The 16,336-nt window shown below is 56.2% G+C and overlaps 4 protein-coding genes across 4 annotated transcripts; 3 read left to right on the forward strand and 1 right to left on the reverse strand.

Moving 5' to 3' along the window:
• Nucleotides 1-1,272: 1,272 nt before the first annotated feature.
• BGZ61DRAFT_474093 (uncharacterized protein) lies at nt 1,273-3,330 on the forward strand (the record flags this gene model as incomplete). The annotated part of the gene is made up of 4 exons (XM_046248541.1): nt 1,273-1,526; nt 1,584-1,744; nt 1,796-2,172; nt 2,224-3,330. 4 exons carry the CDS (start codon nt 1,273-1,275, stop codon nt 3,328-3,330), a joined length of 1,899 nt encoding a protein of 632 aa, XP_046108191.1.
• Nucleotides 3,331-3,876: 546 nt separating this feature from the next.
• BGZ61DRAFT_491084 (uncharacterized protein) lies at nt 3,877-4,660 on the reverse strand (the record flags this gene model as incomplete). The annotated part of the gene is made up of 2 exons (XM_046250395.1): nt 3,877-4,545; nt 4,610-4,660. The coding sequence occupies 2 exons, from the start codon at nt 4,658-4,660 to the stop codon at nt 3,877-3,879; spliced, it is 720 nt and encodes a 239-aa protein (XP_046108192.1).
• Nucleotides 4,661-5,732: 1,072 nt separating this feature from the next.
• On the forward strand, nt 5,733-7,904 carry BGZ61DRAFT_343777 (RWD domain-containing protein; the record flags this gene model as incomplete). Its single annotated transcript, XM_046239629.1, has 2 exons — nt 5,733-6,318; nt 6,388-7,904. The coding sequence occupies 2 exons, from the start codon at nt 5,733-5,735 to the stop codon at nt 7,902-7,904; spliced, it is 2,103 nt and encodes a 700-aa protein (XP_046108193.1).
• Nucleotides 7,905-14,202: 6,298 nt separating this feature from the next.
• Nucleotides 14,203-14,979, forward strand: BGZ61DRAFT_444474 (uncharacterized protein). Its single transcript, XM_046244976.1, has 2 exons — nt 14,203-14,619; nt 14,755-14,979. Exons 1-2 carry the CDS (start codon nt 14,211-14,213, stop codon nt 14,958-14,960), a joined length of 615 nt encoding a protein of 204 aa, XP_046108194.1. The 5' UTR covers nt 14,203-14,210; the 3' UTR covers nt 14,961-14,979.
• Nucleotides 14,980-16,336: the final 1,357 nt, after the last annotated feature.

A 16,336-nucleotide genomic window follows, 5' to 3' on the forward strand; every position in this document is an offset into this window, starting at 1 on the left:
CCTGTCGGGGTTTGTTTTATCGTGGAAGCGAGTGCTGCTTTGTCAGGGGACCACGCCAAACCGTATCCGGCCTAGTACCGGAGCCTTTCTCGACCTCCACTGCTGCCGTCCAACATCTCGAAACTCGACTCTGTTCCAGCAATGCTTCAGCCGCTGTCGCCAGTCTTGCCCAGCCCCCCACGGCTTTCTTTTGCCTTGGTTTGCCTCACATCGCCTCCATCGCCCCCATCGCCTCGCATCGCCTTGGCCCGCATCTCGATACCGTGCACCAATGACTCGTATCGAAAGCAGGGTGCCCACCGAGATGGCAACCTCGCTGGGAGATCATCCATAGCGCATTAAGGCTGGCGCCCACTGAGACCTGCCATCGCCGCTGAATGCATCACAGTGAGTGACAGCCATCCACATATTCATGCGAGGCGGAGAATAGAAACCATCTCAACTACAAGCCACAATCAATTTGACATTGCAATCAATGCGGCAGTCGATGCTCGCCAGTGTTGGACTTGCTGAAGCCTCTCCTCTGCAGGCCTAATCTCTGAGCCATCAAGCCTGAACAGGCAAGATGCGGCACTTACTGCGCAATGTTACCTTGTATCTCTCCCAGTCTACGACCCTTGTTGCGGTCTTGGGTACCATCGCTCTCGACTAGCCTACCCCGGGGCCCTCACCCGCAAAACAGCAAAACACCATCGTCGACGGCTAACCCATGTCCGGCCGAGTAGTTGAGCCAAGAACCGGGGTCTACAGACTCTCAACGTGTTTGGGAGTTGGTCGGCTCGGTGCCTTGCCGATGGAAGCATTTAGGACTCTACGTCCCACTGCATTCGTTGTCAACCGGCAGACCTTTGTATCTGCTTTGCATCTGCTTCATCAAGCACTCCTGTTTCGATTCTCATTCTTTGGCCAGGAGCCTTTCGCATCGACTGCGCTTCGTCCACTCTCGTTACTCAATTCTATTCTCTCTCTGTGCATCTGACTCAACCGACTTGGTCTTTAGTTTGGGACCTGCTTCTATCCTGTTACTCGGCGGCTAAATCACAAGAAGCTGTTACCCTTTCTGCCTCGAGCCCAAACCGTCCCTCCTGTACAGCCACTCTCCGAACTTGTCAACTTCCCCTTCTTCCATCTGCCAACGTGGACACCGCGACATGTCTGCTTGTTAGATGGTCTAGACAACAACGCAGTGCCGGCACTGCTCGGGCTTGACGCCTGTCTTAATCTTCTTCAACCTAATCTTCTACACCTCCCGTCACCGACACGCGCCACAACATGGACAGCGCCATCTCGAACACAGTAAGAGCGGAGGACATCTGGCTAAGGGATAGCACGGATGGCTTTCGCTTTGAGACAAACACCACCTCCGCCTGGGACAACGAGCTGAAATTCGCCGCGGCCGAGTCGGTTCGAACGTCAATAATCGTCCTCGCAAGCTTCAATGCCGTCGCCGCCTTCGCCACAGCTACTGGCATCTATTGGAAATCATGGACGACAGCCAGGAGGTGTGACCCTAAGTGGAATCCTAGGTATGCTAGACACCTTGTACACTACTGACCCAATGCTGACAATGGCTTCCTCTACAGGTCGTCCTGGCTTACGGTTATCGGCCCTGCGGAGCTTTTCCCCTTCGCTCTCTCCTGCGGCATCACCATCCAGGGAATCATCTTCGCCATCTCACAGTCTAGGGGTCTGGAAGCCCTGATGATTCTTGGATGCACCAAGACTTCCCAGATCATGCTGCCAGGTACGCGAGACCCCGAAATATACGCCCCTTCAGTTGGCTAACCTGCTACAGCATTCTTCATCACCCCCTATATGCAGGTGGCATTTGGACTGGAGCTGTCGCTTCGAGCCCTAAAGCGACGTTCCTTCCAACCACGATGGAAGTGGAATACCCTCATTTGCGTCGTCGCCGTCGTGGTTGGCCTGTTGGTCACCTTCCTCGTCACCTTTGCAGTGCGACCCCCAAACTTTTGCTTTGCCTGCCTAGTTTGGTTTCTACAACATTACAAACTGGCATGCTTTGGCATCCTCGTCGCTGCCGTCGTTATCTTGCTTGTTCAGGCAGTCATCATCTCAGTTAGACTACTGAAAGCAACCAATATTGGCCCCACCGAACGGACTGAGGCCTCTCGCATGGTCTACTTCCTGGTGGTGGCGGTCATTACAAACGTGAGTCTTTGATTATCTCCGAGATGCTATTCTTTTACTAACAACAAGAAGGCACTTTTGATTCCATTCTTCTTCAGCCTCTCCTTCGGACAGGCTGACAGCGATCGGACGCTGCAGACTTCCATGGTGGCTGCTGTGGTCGTCAACATTTCAGGCCTCCTGACGTGCAGTCTATACCTCTTCCTCAGATCAAGCAGAACATCAACGATTGGCTGCAGTGACTGGGACGGCATGGAAACCCGACCCCTTGAGAAGGGCTTCTGGGATGGAGGGTCGAGCAATTTCGACTTTGGACTCCAGATTGCCCAGCCTCTTGTCCCCGCACAACATCGGAGATCAGACAATAGCCAGACTATTGTTCTCGAGACGCCTGACATGGGACGTGGTCTTGAGACCCCCGTGAGCGGCGGGAACATTCATGTTCCAAGTCTCGGCATCATTTGCCCGCCTACCAACTTCCCTCAGTCACCCCAACCTGCTCAGGTGTCAACAAAATCAACGCTCAAGGCTTTCACAAAGAGCTGGTACAACAAAATTCCCGGAGCGGGAGAGCCTCTCATGCCCAAGTCCAATTTCCTTCTCCCCACCACCACCTATGCTCCTCCACCTCCCGTGGATGACATGGAGACAGGTTCAACAGACAACCTGCTTGCTCCACCGGCTATGCATGACCGAGGACAGCTGCACCGCCAGAGAGGGTCCTCTGTGTTGTCCTCTGCCACCGTCCAGATTGGCCTTCGCTTGTCCAACGTTGGTGACATGCCCCCTGTCACCTCCACCTTCCCTGAAGACTTGGCCAAGGTTCATGACCTTGACTGCCCCAACAGCCCCGTGGGCTTGAACCTTAGAAAGCCGAGTCCGCTGGGAATCACTGTGATCACTCTCCCGGACGAGGAGGCGATTGAGGAGCAGCGCAACAAGCAGCTTCCACCAGTCCCTGCCGTCAGACCCCGCGACGAGGAGAGGGATGAGGAGAGAGACGAGGTGTTGACACTCAGTCCAGATGTCTATAGCCCACCGGGTCAGAGGATGAACCATTATCGCACAGGGTCTAGGAGCTCTCACAGGTCGAAAACCCCTTCCGTGAGTTCCCGGGCACCGCATAGTCGGAATGGCTCACGGGCCGGATCTGAAGTGATAAAGGAGGATTGGATCTAACGCTGATGGCTTCTCTCTTTGGCATTGTTTGGTGCTCTCGAGTTTGGCGTTCTTGTTTATATAACTTTTGGTGTGGCCGGCTTGGCGTTTGATTTCACGGCCTATCACGACTGAGATTCCCTTTGTTTTTTGGGGTTTTTTTTTTTGGAGGTGTGTTTGATAGGACTTGGGTGGACGGATGATTGGAGATGCTGGGATCACATCACCAACTTCTGAGGCACAGGGTGCCCTTTGGTATATCGGACGATGGGCTTGGCGACAAGCCCCGTAGATAGCACATTTAGATAGAAAGGAACGAGGACCTCTCGAGAGGCAGACAGTCCCACACATTTGTGGGATTGATGATTCAAGATCATCCAAGCTACCCATTGTGTTTGATGTCGAGTAAAAATTGCTACCGTGATGGCGACACATAATCAAGGCTAAGTCCTCAAAGATTTACTGTGCAAAGAGCGATACTTGGTGCGACATGGAAGAAAGGAAAGGGTCCAGGACTCGCTTCTAATACAGCATTTATTTAGTACCATGTCTTTTGCATGCGTGTATCTAGGTCGTCTTCTTGCTCTTCTTTGAAGATGCTACTTCTGCCCTCCTCTCTTCCCACTTCTCCCAACCAGCCTGGCACATGTCTTCCTCTACCACGAGATCTCTGACTCTGAAGGCCCTGGCGAGGGGCGTCTCCAGTGCCCAGCTCAGGAGACCGATGTGGCGCACAATGCTAGTAATGGCGAACCACCCCACGGCGCTGACTACTCCAGCAGTACAGCCCACGAGGACTTGCTTGGTGGTATGGTAGTTGAGGTAGATCCTGCTCCACGCCGTGACACCAGCAATGATCAAGCCAACCGTACTCATAGCCAATCGCTCGATAAAAGACCAGGGCTGGTGGACGCTGCTGTCGGCGCGGCCGCGCAAGACTTTGGGTGGGCGGTGGCGAACGAGGAGGAAGAGGGCGAGGGAGACGCACCAGAAGGCGACGAACTGGGCATGGGAGCTGGGCATGCCGTAGCCCTTGCCGTGGATGCGGAGCGGGCGCTCTTCCTTGATCAGGCGCTTGAGGGCGAAGTTGATGACCTCGCAGGCGAGCTGACCGGCGAACATCAAGGCGACTTCGACTTCACGGGTGAAGAGGATGAGGGTCGCGTAGACGACGCAGAGGGCCTGGGGGAGGAGGGCGAGGTAGGCGCAAACGAGGGAGAGCAAATCGTCGGGGTCCTGGGAGAGACACCGATGTTAGCTGCGATGTAACGGCGATATGTTATAGAGGAGGGCCTGGTACATAGTAGATGTGGGTGATGGAGAGCGAGGCAAGGGGCGTGGAGTCGTCCATGATGGGCTTGCTGCTGGGCTGTGGCCGCTGTCGAATCGGTCTCAACGAGGCATGCTTTGAGGGAGAGTTGCAGTCTCTGGGAGTCTCGGGATCGCGAAGAAGAGTGGCGCGCAAGAGACAGACCCGCGCCCTACGCAGACGCGAGGTTGTGGGCGTCTTGGTCGTCGAAGCGGGTGGTGTCGAGTGGTGATGGACGTGGTGATGTACGATGGCGTAGTGCAGCTGCATGACAGCTCTCTTTCTAGACTGCTCTACTGGAAGGGCTGTTGTGGCGACCTGCTGTGGCGTGTGTGGCTGGGCGCAGGTGGCGCGTATCTGAACTTTCTCCATCATAAATTAGTACCCTCTAGGGATATTCGTACAGGGTTGGGGCAAACCAGGGCTGGGGCGCTGCCAGACATTTCTCAACATCTCAACTACTCTCATACTTCCACTTCCACTCAACATTCCGCCTTTCAAGCGTCCACACCCCTTGATCCCTGAACTCGACTGCATCCAGCGTATGCTTCAAGCGCATCTAACCTACAGAGACCTGAAAGGTAGGTGGCTAGCAACAAACGAGAATTGTGTATTAGTCAGCACAATGTACCATATCGGCCTAAACCCCGTGCTAAAGTGACTAGTCCGGGTGGCGAGGCCATCACCACCATTTGTAAACTCCACCTCTTCCTCCCAAAGCCGCCGTCGACCGACGCACACACGGCGAAAGAGTCATCATCGTCGCCGAGGATCGTCAGGAACCCACAACAGACGAGAAGATTCTTTCGGGTTTTGCTCCCTACCGAGAATTTTAGCAGACGTACATCGTTTTTCTCACAGCTCTCCTCCTCCATAACAGGTGCTCCGCGGAGACTACCCGTCCCCCTCGCTCATGATCCTGCTTGCTCAGTTCTCACGGCGACGACGATGAAAATGACGGCCTAGCGACTCGGGGAAACTGGGAGTTTATGTTCTAGAGACCATATCTAAACCCACTCACATCGTTCAACTCAACTCAACTCGCTTCGCTTCACTCTGCTGTGGATGATGAACCCTGCCACTCTCATCGCCAACAATCACAATCACCGTCACAATGGTCGACGACAGCGATGATCCTCGCCACGTCGAACTCGAGACCCTCGAGGCCATCTATCCCGAGATTCGACGTCCAAATGAAAAGGACCTCTTCACCTTCGAGATAGAACTCCCCGTTGAGCCTGCTGCTCCCGTTACCGTCACATTTCCCGCAGCTTCTGCAGGCACTCTGCCCGCCCTGAATGTCGCCGGTTCATCCATCGACAATGTCCAGCCCGAGGTGGACTCTCTTGAAGTCTCCCACCTCCCAGCTCTGTGTCTTCGCATCTCTCTCCCAGATGGCTACCCTGTAGATGTCCCGCCCAGAGTTGTGATTTCGACGACTCCCCAGTGGCTTGCCCCGGAGACGATCGAGAGACTCCAGGACGATGGACCTCGTTTGTGGGATGAGATTGGTCGTGACATGGTTGCTTTCACCTACATTGACCACATCCAACAAGCCGCAGACCATGTCTTTGGGGCCATATCCCCAGAGGGAACGCTCCAGGTCGATCCAGAGCATAAGCTTGCTGTGTTGGACCACGATATCAAAGCAAAGAAGGCCGCGTTCGAGAAGGAGACATTTGATTGCGGAGTTTGCCTAGGTAGGTCCCCGTACATCCAAGAAGGAAGAAGCCTTCGACAATAGACACCGAAACTAACATGCCGTTTAGATCCTAAGAAGGGTACCAAGTGTCACAAGATGCTGGACTGCGGTCACATCTTTTGCCTCCAGTGTCTCCAAGATTTCTACAATGACGCAGTTAACGACGGAAACCTCTCGACCGTGCGGTGTTTGGCTCCCAACTGCGCCAAGGAGCGCTCTAAAGTCAAGGACAACGGCGGGCCATCGTCAAAGCAGATCAAGAAGCCCAAGGTCACTATCAGCCCCAGCGAGCTCTTACAGATTGGACTCTCCGAGGACATGGTCAAGCGCTACGTCACCCTGAAATACAAGACGGAACTCGAATCTGACAAGAACACCATCTACTGCCCTCGCCAATGGTGCAACGGCGCGGCTCGTTCGAAGCGTCACAAGAAGCCGGAAGGTCTTGACTTTGCCGAGACCTCTGACGGCGAATCCGACCACGACGACAAGGCAGAAGACGAAAAAGCTGGCGAGAAATCCAAGAAGAAGGCCAAGAAGTTCAACCCAGCCGACTTCTTGTCCGTCTGCGAAGACTGCGGCTTTGCCTTCTGCGGCCAGTGCTATCAGTCATGGCATGGCGAATTCGTCCGGTGTGCGCCCCGTCGCGAAAAGGGCGAGCTCAGCGAGGAGGAGAAGGCATCGATCGAATATCTCCAGCTTCATACCAGCCCGTGCCCTACCTGCAATGCCCCAGCTCAGAAGACCCATGGCTGTAACCACATGATCTGTTCACGATGCGATACCCATTTCTGCTACCTATGTTCTGCCTGGCTGGACCCAGGGAACCCCTATCGTCACTACAATACACAGCCTGGCGGCAAGGTTACGTCGTGCTTCATGCGCCTGTGGGAGCTGGAAGGCGGCGACGGCGACGACGTGGGCCTGGGGTTCGTCGGAGGTCGGGGGGATGGTGCGAACCAGCCGGTTGCCGAACCTGCAGAGATTGATCTAGACTTTGCATCAGATGAAAGCGATGCCGAGGCCGACGAGAATAACAACCACAACCACAACAATAACAACCTCAACAACCGGCAACTTGATGAACAAGGCCAAGCAGTTGCCGTTGCCCGAGAGGCGCCCCTTGTTCTCCGGCTCGTGGACAACCAACCCCGAGACGGCCGCAACGGCCACCGACCGGTTCCCCCAGCTGCACCAGACGCACCCCATCCCGCAGCACGCGGCCATGGGCCACACCGGGGTCCTCTAGGACGTGGGCGTGGCGCTAGGGGAGGTCGAGGGCCGGCCGGGGTCGCAGGGCGAGGGGCAGCGGCAGTGGGAGGAGGAGCTCGAGGTGGTGGCGCCGGAGGAGGAGGAGGAGGAGGTGTCGCTAATCGACAACGTCAGAATCAGCGACAGCAGCAGCAGCCACAGAACCAGGGGCAAAACAACAACAACAACGTAGATCACATCAACCCCCCGGCGGGTCTTGATGCAGCACAGGAGGAGTGGGTGCGTCGATTCGTGCAGATGGCGTTGATTGACGCTGAGGACGAGGTCGAGGGCGACTCGGACGACGAGGGCGACGGTTGGATAATCCAATGACGGCGACGGAAGCCGGGGTGGATAAGCAGTTCTGCATTTCTGGAGGATTGGACCGAGTCAAGCCACCTTGGCAAATGTGAATAGATGGGCATTTTTGTTTATACCGTACCGAGTGGCGTGCCGGGCCCCGGTTTGTTGTGTGGCTCCCAACCATGATGGACTCAATGCATCATGACGGGCCTGTCTCCGTCCTTGAACGCAACGATCCCTCGCCACCGTCATGAATTGTCTTGCCTGCTTGGCATCACGTCTGTCAACCACGCCTTGGCTGCCCCAACCTCCTCGTAGGTCAATTTCCGACCACGGGCATACTGCGTCGCCCCCAAGCAGCCGGCATTGAGCAACAGCTTTAGCTTCACCCTGGATGGACCACTGCGCGGCCGCTCCCACGCACCCTCATCACCCGCCCGCCTAATTCTTTTCTGACCTGCTTGCGGCTTGCCTGCGGAGTGGCACAACAAAAAGCACCCGAGTACTAGACCACAGAGCATGATTCTCAACGCTTAGCCGGTGGGTGCGTGGGTGCGTGAGTGCGTGAGTGCGGCGGCGGCGCCACGTGAACGAACCCAGAGCATCGAGATGCATCTGTGTGGTTACACAGCTCGACTTCAGGCTCTCACCCGCGCCTCTCGCTGGCGTCTGGCGGCCACTCCGAGGTGATGGCATGCTATCTGCCTGTGGGCGACGCCCGCTGCCCCAGTTCCCCTCATCGCCGCCAGACGCACGTTCGAGGTGACTGCGTCTCCGCTGCGACGAGGTTGTGATCGATGAGCCCGGATATCTGAGCTGGAAGCTGACACCCGGGTGTTTGCCACTACGGCTACTACCCACCTGTTTGTCCGGTCTACGAAGCCTTCGCGCCACCTCTGACTGAGTGTTGTGCGTCTTGAGAGGGGGGGAGGCGCAGGGCTTTTCCAACTCCCGAGGACAAAAGATCCGAGTAGGGGACGATTACTCCACATCGCTCTACCAATTCGGCTGAAGGACGCATATGGTGCTGGGTGTGTGCATTTCTAGGCGCCCTTGACGTGATATCCTCACCCGGCCGACTGATCGGCCTGGGAACATCCACAGTCAAGTAGGTTGGCAAACTTTGGCTGCTGATCGAGCATGTGATGCTCATTAGAATGGACAGAGCCCGGCATCCATTGAGTTGACCTCTGATGCCGTGCTAATCCACTAATCCCGCATGGCCAAGCCCCGATCAGAGACAAGGTATTCAGGTGAGAGGAAACCTAGTCGTTGTCTAGCAGTATGGAGGAACACGAGAGATGCTGCAGGGAAAGCCGAAGGTGACGTTGACTTTGCCAATGCCGTCCGGCACTCTGCCACAGTGCCCCCAATCCTGCTGTAAACGCGCGTGGCGAAAGTCGAAACATCAAAATGACGATATGGCAGGGAGATCTTTTAGCCTTGCGAGGACTAGGCGAAAAAAAAACAACCGGTCACTTTTTCGTCACAGTGCATTTCTCACCGGGGAAAAGTGAGAGAGTGAGAAAAGCATTTAGAACGCGCAGAGCTGGAAATCATCCTCCTGGTAATTGGGGGCAGCCAATGATTGGAAGCAAGAAAATGTCTGAACCCCGACTTGCTTGTGCTAACCCCCCAAAGCTTTGCATTGATTTGTACTGTATTTGAGCAAACATTCATTATGCCGATGAATGGCGTCGTAGATGTGACAAGAGGAGGTGACTTGTCTCCTCTCACAATCACCAAGGCGCCACTTGTATCACTAGAGTCTCAACGAGTCAAAGTGGAAGGGGGCGGGAAAAGCATTAATTGTCCCGCAGTTGTTGTGCTTGTCCACAGCCTTTGAAAGCTCGCACGCGCGCACCAGACTTGGCCCCGCACATTGGTGCTATCTGACGACACTGCCAGAGAACGGCACTGGCCGGTCTGGGCTGACGGTTGCAGATGGTGAGCGCCATTGGTGCAGCCGTACTTTGTTGTGCAGAGAGGCGAGAGGATTGGCCAGGAGGGAGTCCGGCGTTAACTTGCCCTATTCGGGCCTTCCAGCCTAAAGGCGACCGAAGTAGTAGTTGTAGGATAGCTGGGTAGCGCTTGGAGGATGAAGGGATCATAGATGATTGCTTTCGCCCCGCCAAGGAAGCACAGATTCGAAGAGTTCCATAACTGGGAAATGGACAATTTCGAAAGAGGAGACGCAGCCGTTGATAATGTGGTGGAATAATGAACAAATAAATGCAAAGAGATTAGTCCGTATTGCATGACATCAATAACCCTTGCAAGTACAGTACTGAAGTCTGGGTGAACCTGTCGGCAAGGGTGTCTGTATGCATGCACGGCCGCCGCTCTGCAGGTTGTGGGCGTTATGCTCTGTCTGGGCCCAGCCAGAAGCTTTGCTTGTCCGTGTCTGTTCCGTCAAGAACAGATACAATGGACGTTTCCACATTCCGTTTAGCTAAGACAACGCGCATCCTCACTCGCCAGTGGACCATGAATGCATAGTATTGGAAGTCCCGCAGGATACGAGCTTGTGATGTGCGAATAAGTGACGAGTCCTGCATCCACGACTCAAGAACAGGTGCTGATGTAGACGACTGTGTAATCGAGCCATGTGGCCAAACCTATTTTGGGTTTTAGCAACTAATTTCAAGCTGCAGCGTGGCAGAGAGGGAGGGTAGGGATTGTCGGTGCGCGACATTCCAGTGCTTATGGTGGACCGGGTGTGAGAGCAAGGAGCATCCCTTCTCCCCAAGCCCGCAGACGTTGGGGAAATGACGCCTGGTTCATCAACGACGCAAGCGACATTTAGATCTCGACCATTTCGATGAGTGGCCTGATACTTTGAGAGATTCTGACCGAAATTGTAAATCGCTGTTGATGAGCGGCGTACTAATGGTTGGGATCTTGCGATTCGAGCAAAACGCTTGCTCCAAACCCCTGCCAAGACCGGTACCTATAGTGCGCCGGCCTAGCCCAACAAAGAGGCCGATCGGGGCTGGGGGGGAGTCCAACGTTTCGTTTATTGTTTCTTCGTTTCTTGTTTGTCCTCTAGGCCGACTGTCCTTCACAGGGGCGACTTAGTAGTTGTTGAAGCTGGTTCCTCTTCGGCTAATCTGAAACGTAAGAGTAGAAAAGTCGTCCCATTTGCACATCCAAACGTGGTAAAGCAGTTTTTGGATGCTGCACCTGAGACTGCCGGCGGTTGAAGTCGAGAATAGCCGGGAATTCATTGACCAATGTTTTGCAACCCCCGTTATACACTAGACGACGATGCGAAAGACATGAGGCTATGTGCTGATCTCGCGGGCCAAACCGATGATGCACAGGTGTTTGCAGCAACATTACAACATTATCGCAGTAGTAGGGCGATTTGTGACGATTGCCGACTCGATATGGAAACGGGGCCCGTCAGATGCATCTGGCTTAGAATCCGGACATGCCTGAGAAAGAGCCGGCCTTAAGCCCTTCGGCCGCCGCCATCATTCAGGAACGAGAGCAAAGGGCAAGAAACGATTACCCCAAGCGAGTCAAGTCTTTTTCCACTCGAGACTACTGCACGGAGATCGTCGTCCGAAAACGGTCTACCGGCCGGAGGAGCGGGCCTGAGCGGGCCTTGGGTCAAGCCTGTTGAAAGGTTACTCGCCCCGAACCCCGGAGAAAAGTGGACACTGAAGCTCCAGCGAACAGGGGGCGGGACTCGTCGGCAGCCACGGTTTGTCACAATGACCCGTCAGTGATGTCTCTAGGCGTCGGCGGTATCTGCCGTGATCGTCTCGCGCATCACTTCCGGCTCATGTGCAATTAGCTAGCTCTCATCATGGATTCGTAGTCTCCCCCCCTTGAACGATACTAGTAGTTCAAGTCCATGATCGAAAGGCGAACCTTGCCAGCATGAAAGCGTCGCGACTCTTTAAACTCGACGGGGCGAAAGCCTCCATAGTAGTGCGGCTCTGGATGTTGGCGTGGCTGCCGCTCGAGATGTGGACGCATGTTTTCGACGTGTGAGCATGGATGTGGGCGAAGTCGCACCCCCTACGCATATGCACCTGCAGCACCGTTTAGCGATCATGTCAACAGCCAATCAGGAGGGCGGCTCCTCCAATGCTGGAGGTCATAACGGACCGCTGTTATAACTTAGGCCGGCGTCCTAAGACCATGGATGTGCGAAACATAATCTCGGCCAGAGGGCGCAGATAATAAATGTTCGCCCTGACTCGGTGCAATTGTCGCGGACCCGCGCGACTTCCCGGGTTGCCCAGAATTTGTTCCTGGTTTATTGAGCAAGGAACGGCTTGATGCCAGAGATGGCCTCCCCCCGGGAGAGCGGATGCAATACTATGTAACTGTAGTTCGTCCACACTGGAGGGGCATAATCAAGGCGACGAGCCCTTGACCTAGGACATGCCCAAAGCTGCCCAGCATGGGCACCTTCGACTGGCCGATGGTGGAGCATCCTGGGTGCTTCCCGAGGGGGCATCCCGGGAGGTGACTGTGCGATGAGGCGGCAAGAGTTGGCAAGCAAGCCACCTGCACCCACTCTAAGGTTGCTTCGTGCGATGAGACCAGGCGCATTGGACTGTTAGATCTGAAAAAGAAAAAGAAATCGCCGTGAGCACCTGGGATGGTTACATCGAGGTGCCGCAGTGCTTCGTAGGGAAGAGGAACTACCGTCGGGGTGGCGTCTGGGCAGGTGTATCAGGAGGGACCGGTGGGAGTTGACTTTGCCAGGGCCTCGCTCTGGCTCACGGGCCTGGGCTTGGCCGCCGCAGTCACCGACGATGCGAGAGTCTCCTTTCAGAAGCATGGGTGCGGGCGAAGAGGGCGGCATCACTTGGGCTTGTTGTTTGGGGCGACGAATGAGGAGCAGAGGCCACCGACCATTTCCACGACTGACAACCCAGCATGTGAGAGTGATGACCTGCGCGGGAGGGCGTGTTGGACGAAGCACGGCTGCGTGTATCTGCGTGTATCTGCGGGTGTTGCGCCGGTGCGTGTGTGGTGTGCGCGTGTGTGTGGATGGCCTGTGCTCTGATTAGGCCATGAGATATCGACAAACGCGATGGAGGAGCTCTGTGCGGTGCTTTGGCGCTGACAGGCATGAGAGGCCCTGGAGACCCCCGGACGGCTCTAGACAGCCCTAGATCCTGGACTGCCTGAAGTTGAAAGCCTCGCGAAGATGCCGTCTGTCGTTCAAAGGAGTCGAGGGGCCGAAGGTGTTTCGCACCATTGGCCCTGGCCATGGGGAGGCGGCTCGAGGCGGCGAGCCGTTGTCGGCGATAGCCTGTGAACCCGGCGAGAATGGTTTTGGGGTTGACCCCTGATGAGGCAGGCTGACGACAAAAACACGCGATCAGGGTGCACCGGCGCGGTCGATTAGGTTTCCTCATGATGCCTGCATGCATGCGAAACCTGGAGCGGGAGAGGACGAAGGAGCAATGGAGTGGACGTGAATAGTGGACAGTGGACACTGGACGGAGAGGATAAGCCTCGACGAGCCGTGACGGGCCTAGTCAAGCCTCCCTAGTAGAGCTTGCCTGGTATGCCTGGCAACAACAAACTCCAGCAATTGGGCAGGCGGCCAGAGCCTGGACCTTGACCCCTCGGCCGCAGCCAGGTGGAAGGTGGGCTGTTGACACGGTGCAGTTGGGGCCCACTGCACAGTACCGAGACACTGTGGGGACCCGACCGTTGACCGTTGAGGGGAATTGTGGCGGCCGTTGGGAAGGGGCACGGCCCTGGCCGCCCTGTCCGCTCTTAGCCCCTTTGACTGCTTTGCCTGCTCTTGCCCGTTTTGCCTGCTTCAGAGTCAGTGCTTTCCTTCCCTTGTCCATACCGTTGTCAAAGATCCCGGTCTGCTATTGCCTGCCCTTGTAGCCCTTGTAGCCCTTGTAGCCTTTGTGGCCCTTGCCCACCCTGGCCACTTGCAGTCCTTACAGGCCCCTGCTGGCCCATGCGCGAGTACGCCGATGGCCAACCCTGGTTCGCTCTGGCATCTTTCCCCACCTGCGAACCAACCAACGGCAACGCGAGACATCAGTGCGACGCGCGACGTGAAGCCATCTCCAACTCGGCGCCCGCCAGAGAGCTCATCGGTCGACTGCCCCCCAAGATCTCGCTACGCTCCTTGCGACCACTATCGGCACAGTACATCACGGTACAGTACGTACATCGCGGTACAGTGCAGTGCAGTGTAGCGCAAGCCTTCTGGCCCTGGAGCACACCATGGCTTGCTGATCGGATCCGCGAGGGAGGGAAAAGTACCTGCTACTGGGGATCAGGGTCCGCTGTTTGTTTTGTTTCCTGGCCTGGGAGTGAAAGCCATCTCGTTCCAATTTGAACATGGCCTGTGGAGCTAGACGCAGCCAGGAGCACGCTGCCGCCACAGCATCAACACCATCAGCATCAGTGCCCATCTGTTTTCTTTTGCTCCAGCGCCGTCGACCTTGCTCACGAGGATTCCCTTGCCTCAGGCTTCTCCGCATTCGTCGCCACACCGAGCCCAATTCGACTTCGCAGCGCGGCACTGTTGAGCCCGATCCCAATTCGGGGAGGCCCCTCTGCTCATCCACACGCACGCAGAAGCTTGCCAACCATGGGAATGGGGATGGCGGATGGTGGATGTGGATGTGGATTGGGATGGAGATGCGGATGGCCGTGGATGGTCCGTGGGACGTGCTGCGTCGATGGAGTCTCCGTCACGGCAACTGTGGCTGCTGTCACTTCCTGTGGCCGATGCCAGGCATCCTGAGTATGGAACCCGAGTCGACCCCACCTCTCGTCCGTCTGCCGTCATCCCTCCTCCCTCCTCCCCCCCATCCACTTGCCATTGCCGCCGCGGAGCTTTGAGTAAGCATAAGCTAATAAGCCGTCTCCTTTTTGCCAGACCAACAAAGTTCCTCGAGCGATTCATCTCCGGAGCCTAGCCAAGGGGAATGCTTCCTAGCCGCCTCTTGTCTGCAACGGCCTCGTCCCCGTTGTAATCACACCAGCCTGGCTATAATGGGGAATATTATCAGATATCCTCCCGCGTTATTCCCCCGCAGGGATCTAAGGAGGAGGGAGGCGCACACACGCGTGCTCCCTGATTGAACAAGGCCCTTGTCGCGAGCAAATCTCTGCAGCCGACAATTTCTGGTTTCTCGCCTCCCGGTCGGCGCCTTTCCCTATCGGTGCCTCTGTCCAACGGCCTTCTAGAAATTTGCGGGCCAGCGAGTTCTCGCAGACGTCGGAGGATTCTCTTTCAAATGGCATCCCCGGTCTCCCGCCAGGGGCCAGGATTGGCCATTAGCAAGTGTGCTTTTGGCTTGAGGGGAGGGGCTTCCGGGCCCTCAGAGATGGTCCCCGTGTCTCCACTCGGCCCATTGCTCCTCGGCCGCTCTCCATTTTGATCCCTACCAGGCTTAGGTCGGGTAGCCAGTACTCGGGCCCTGCGTCACATATTGAACTCCATATTCCAAAGGCTAGCGTCTCTCCTTGTCAACAGTACATGGCCGGCTCTCCATGCTGGCCTCACTCAGCAGGGGTCTCGAACCCCTCGGTAGACGCTGACGGGGGTGGATGGGATGGCAACGGGACTGGGGCGTGTCTGGGAAGCCTTCTCAACTCGAGCCCACTGGCCCTCCTCCGGCCCTTGTCATTGCCTCCTGGACCGACCTGCCTACCTACTTACCTGTACCCGGCACTTTGCCATCCCCTTCAACCCTCTGTGAGACTTCTCCCGGGGCATGGCTTCGTCCGAGCTCCATCACGCACACACCTGCCGACCCCCTAAGATGGCGCCCGACGTTGCTCATCCCTGACCTCACCCACGTTTGCTCTCTCCTCCTTGTTAAGTGGAATATCACCGTCTTCTAAGGCCCTCGTTTCCAGGCTTGCCCAATGTCTGCAGGGTACCCACCCCGAACCCCAGTATAGACCGTTGCTGTTCACCAGATCCGCCCCCTCCCACTCCCCATCCTCCTTCCAAGAACGGCCGCATGCACTGGACCGGTTTCCCAACCCACAGACCTGGCCAGACCCATCGGTTTGCCGTACTGCACTGTACTGAGGACTCCGGACTTGGTGCTAGTAGGCCTTGCTCAGAGCCCGTACCCAAGTCCCTGTGCCTGGCCGTCGAAACCTCCCCCCGTCTCCGTCCCCACCCCGGGGACAGTGCCGGGCATTTGATCAGACACTCCCCTCTACGAACATCTGCCGTCTTTGGGGCACCCACCATCCATCCATATACAAGTACACTTTCGCCTGCAACCTTGAATCCCCCCAGTGCCTTCGATTCTCCATTCTCCTTGAAAACAACTTGTTCGCGCCGCACATCGTGTCAAGGAGGACTTCTCAGGTCTTGACCACTCTCGCAAAACACCGGGTTAGGACCCATGCTCTCTGGGTTACGACGTTGGCGACGACTTTGATCCAGGCAACTCGGTTGCGTTGAAGTAACGGCGAGTTCGCAGAGATATGCTCCTATG

Source organism: Ilyonectria robusta, assembly GCF_021365365.1.
Source record: "Ilyonectria robusta strain PMI_751 chromosome Unknown BGZ61scaffold_4, whole genome shotgun sequence".
Taxonomy (NCBI): domain Eukaryota; kingdom Fungi; phylum Ascomycota; class Sordariomycetes; order Hypocreales; family Nectriaceae; genus Ilyonectria; species Ilyonectria robusta.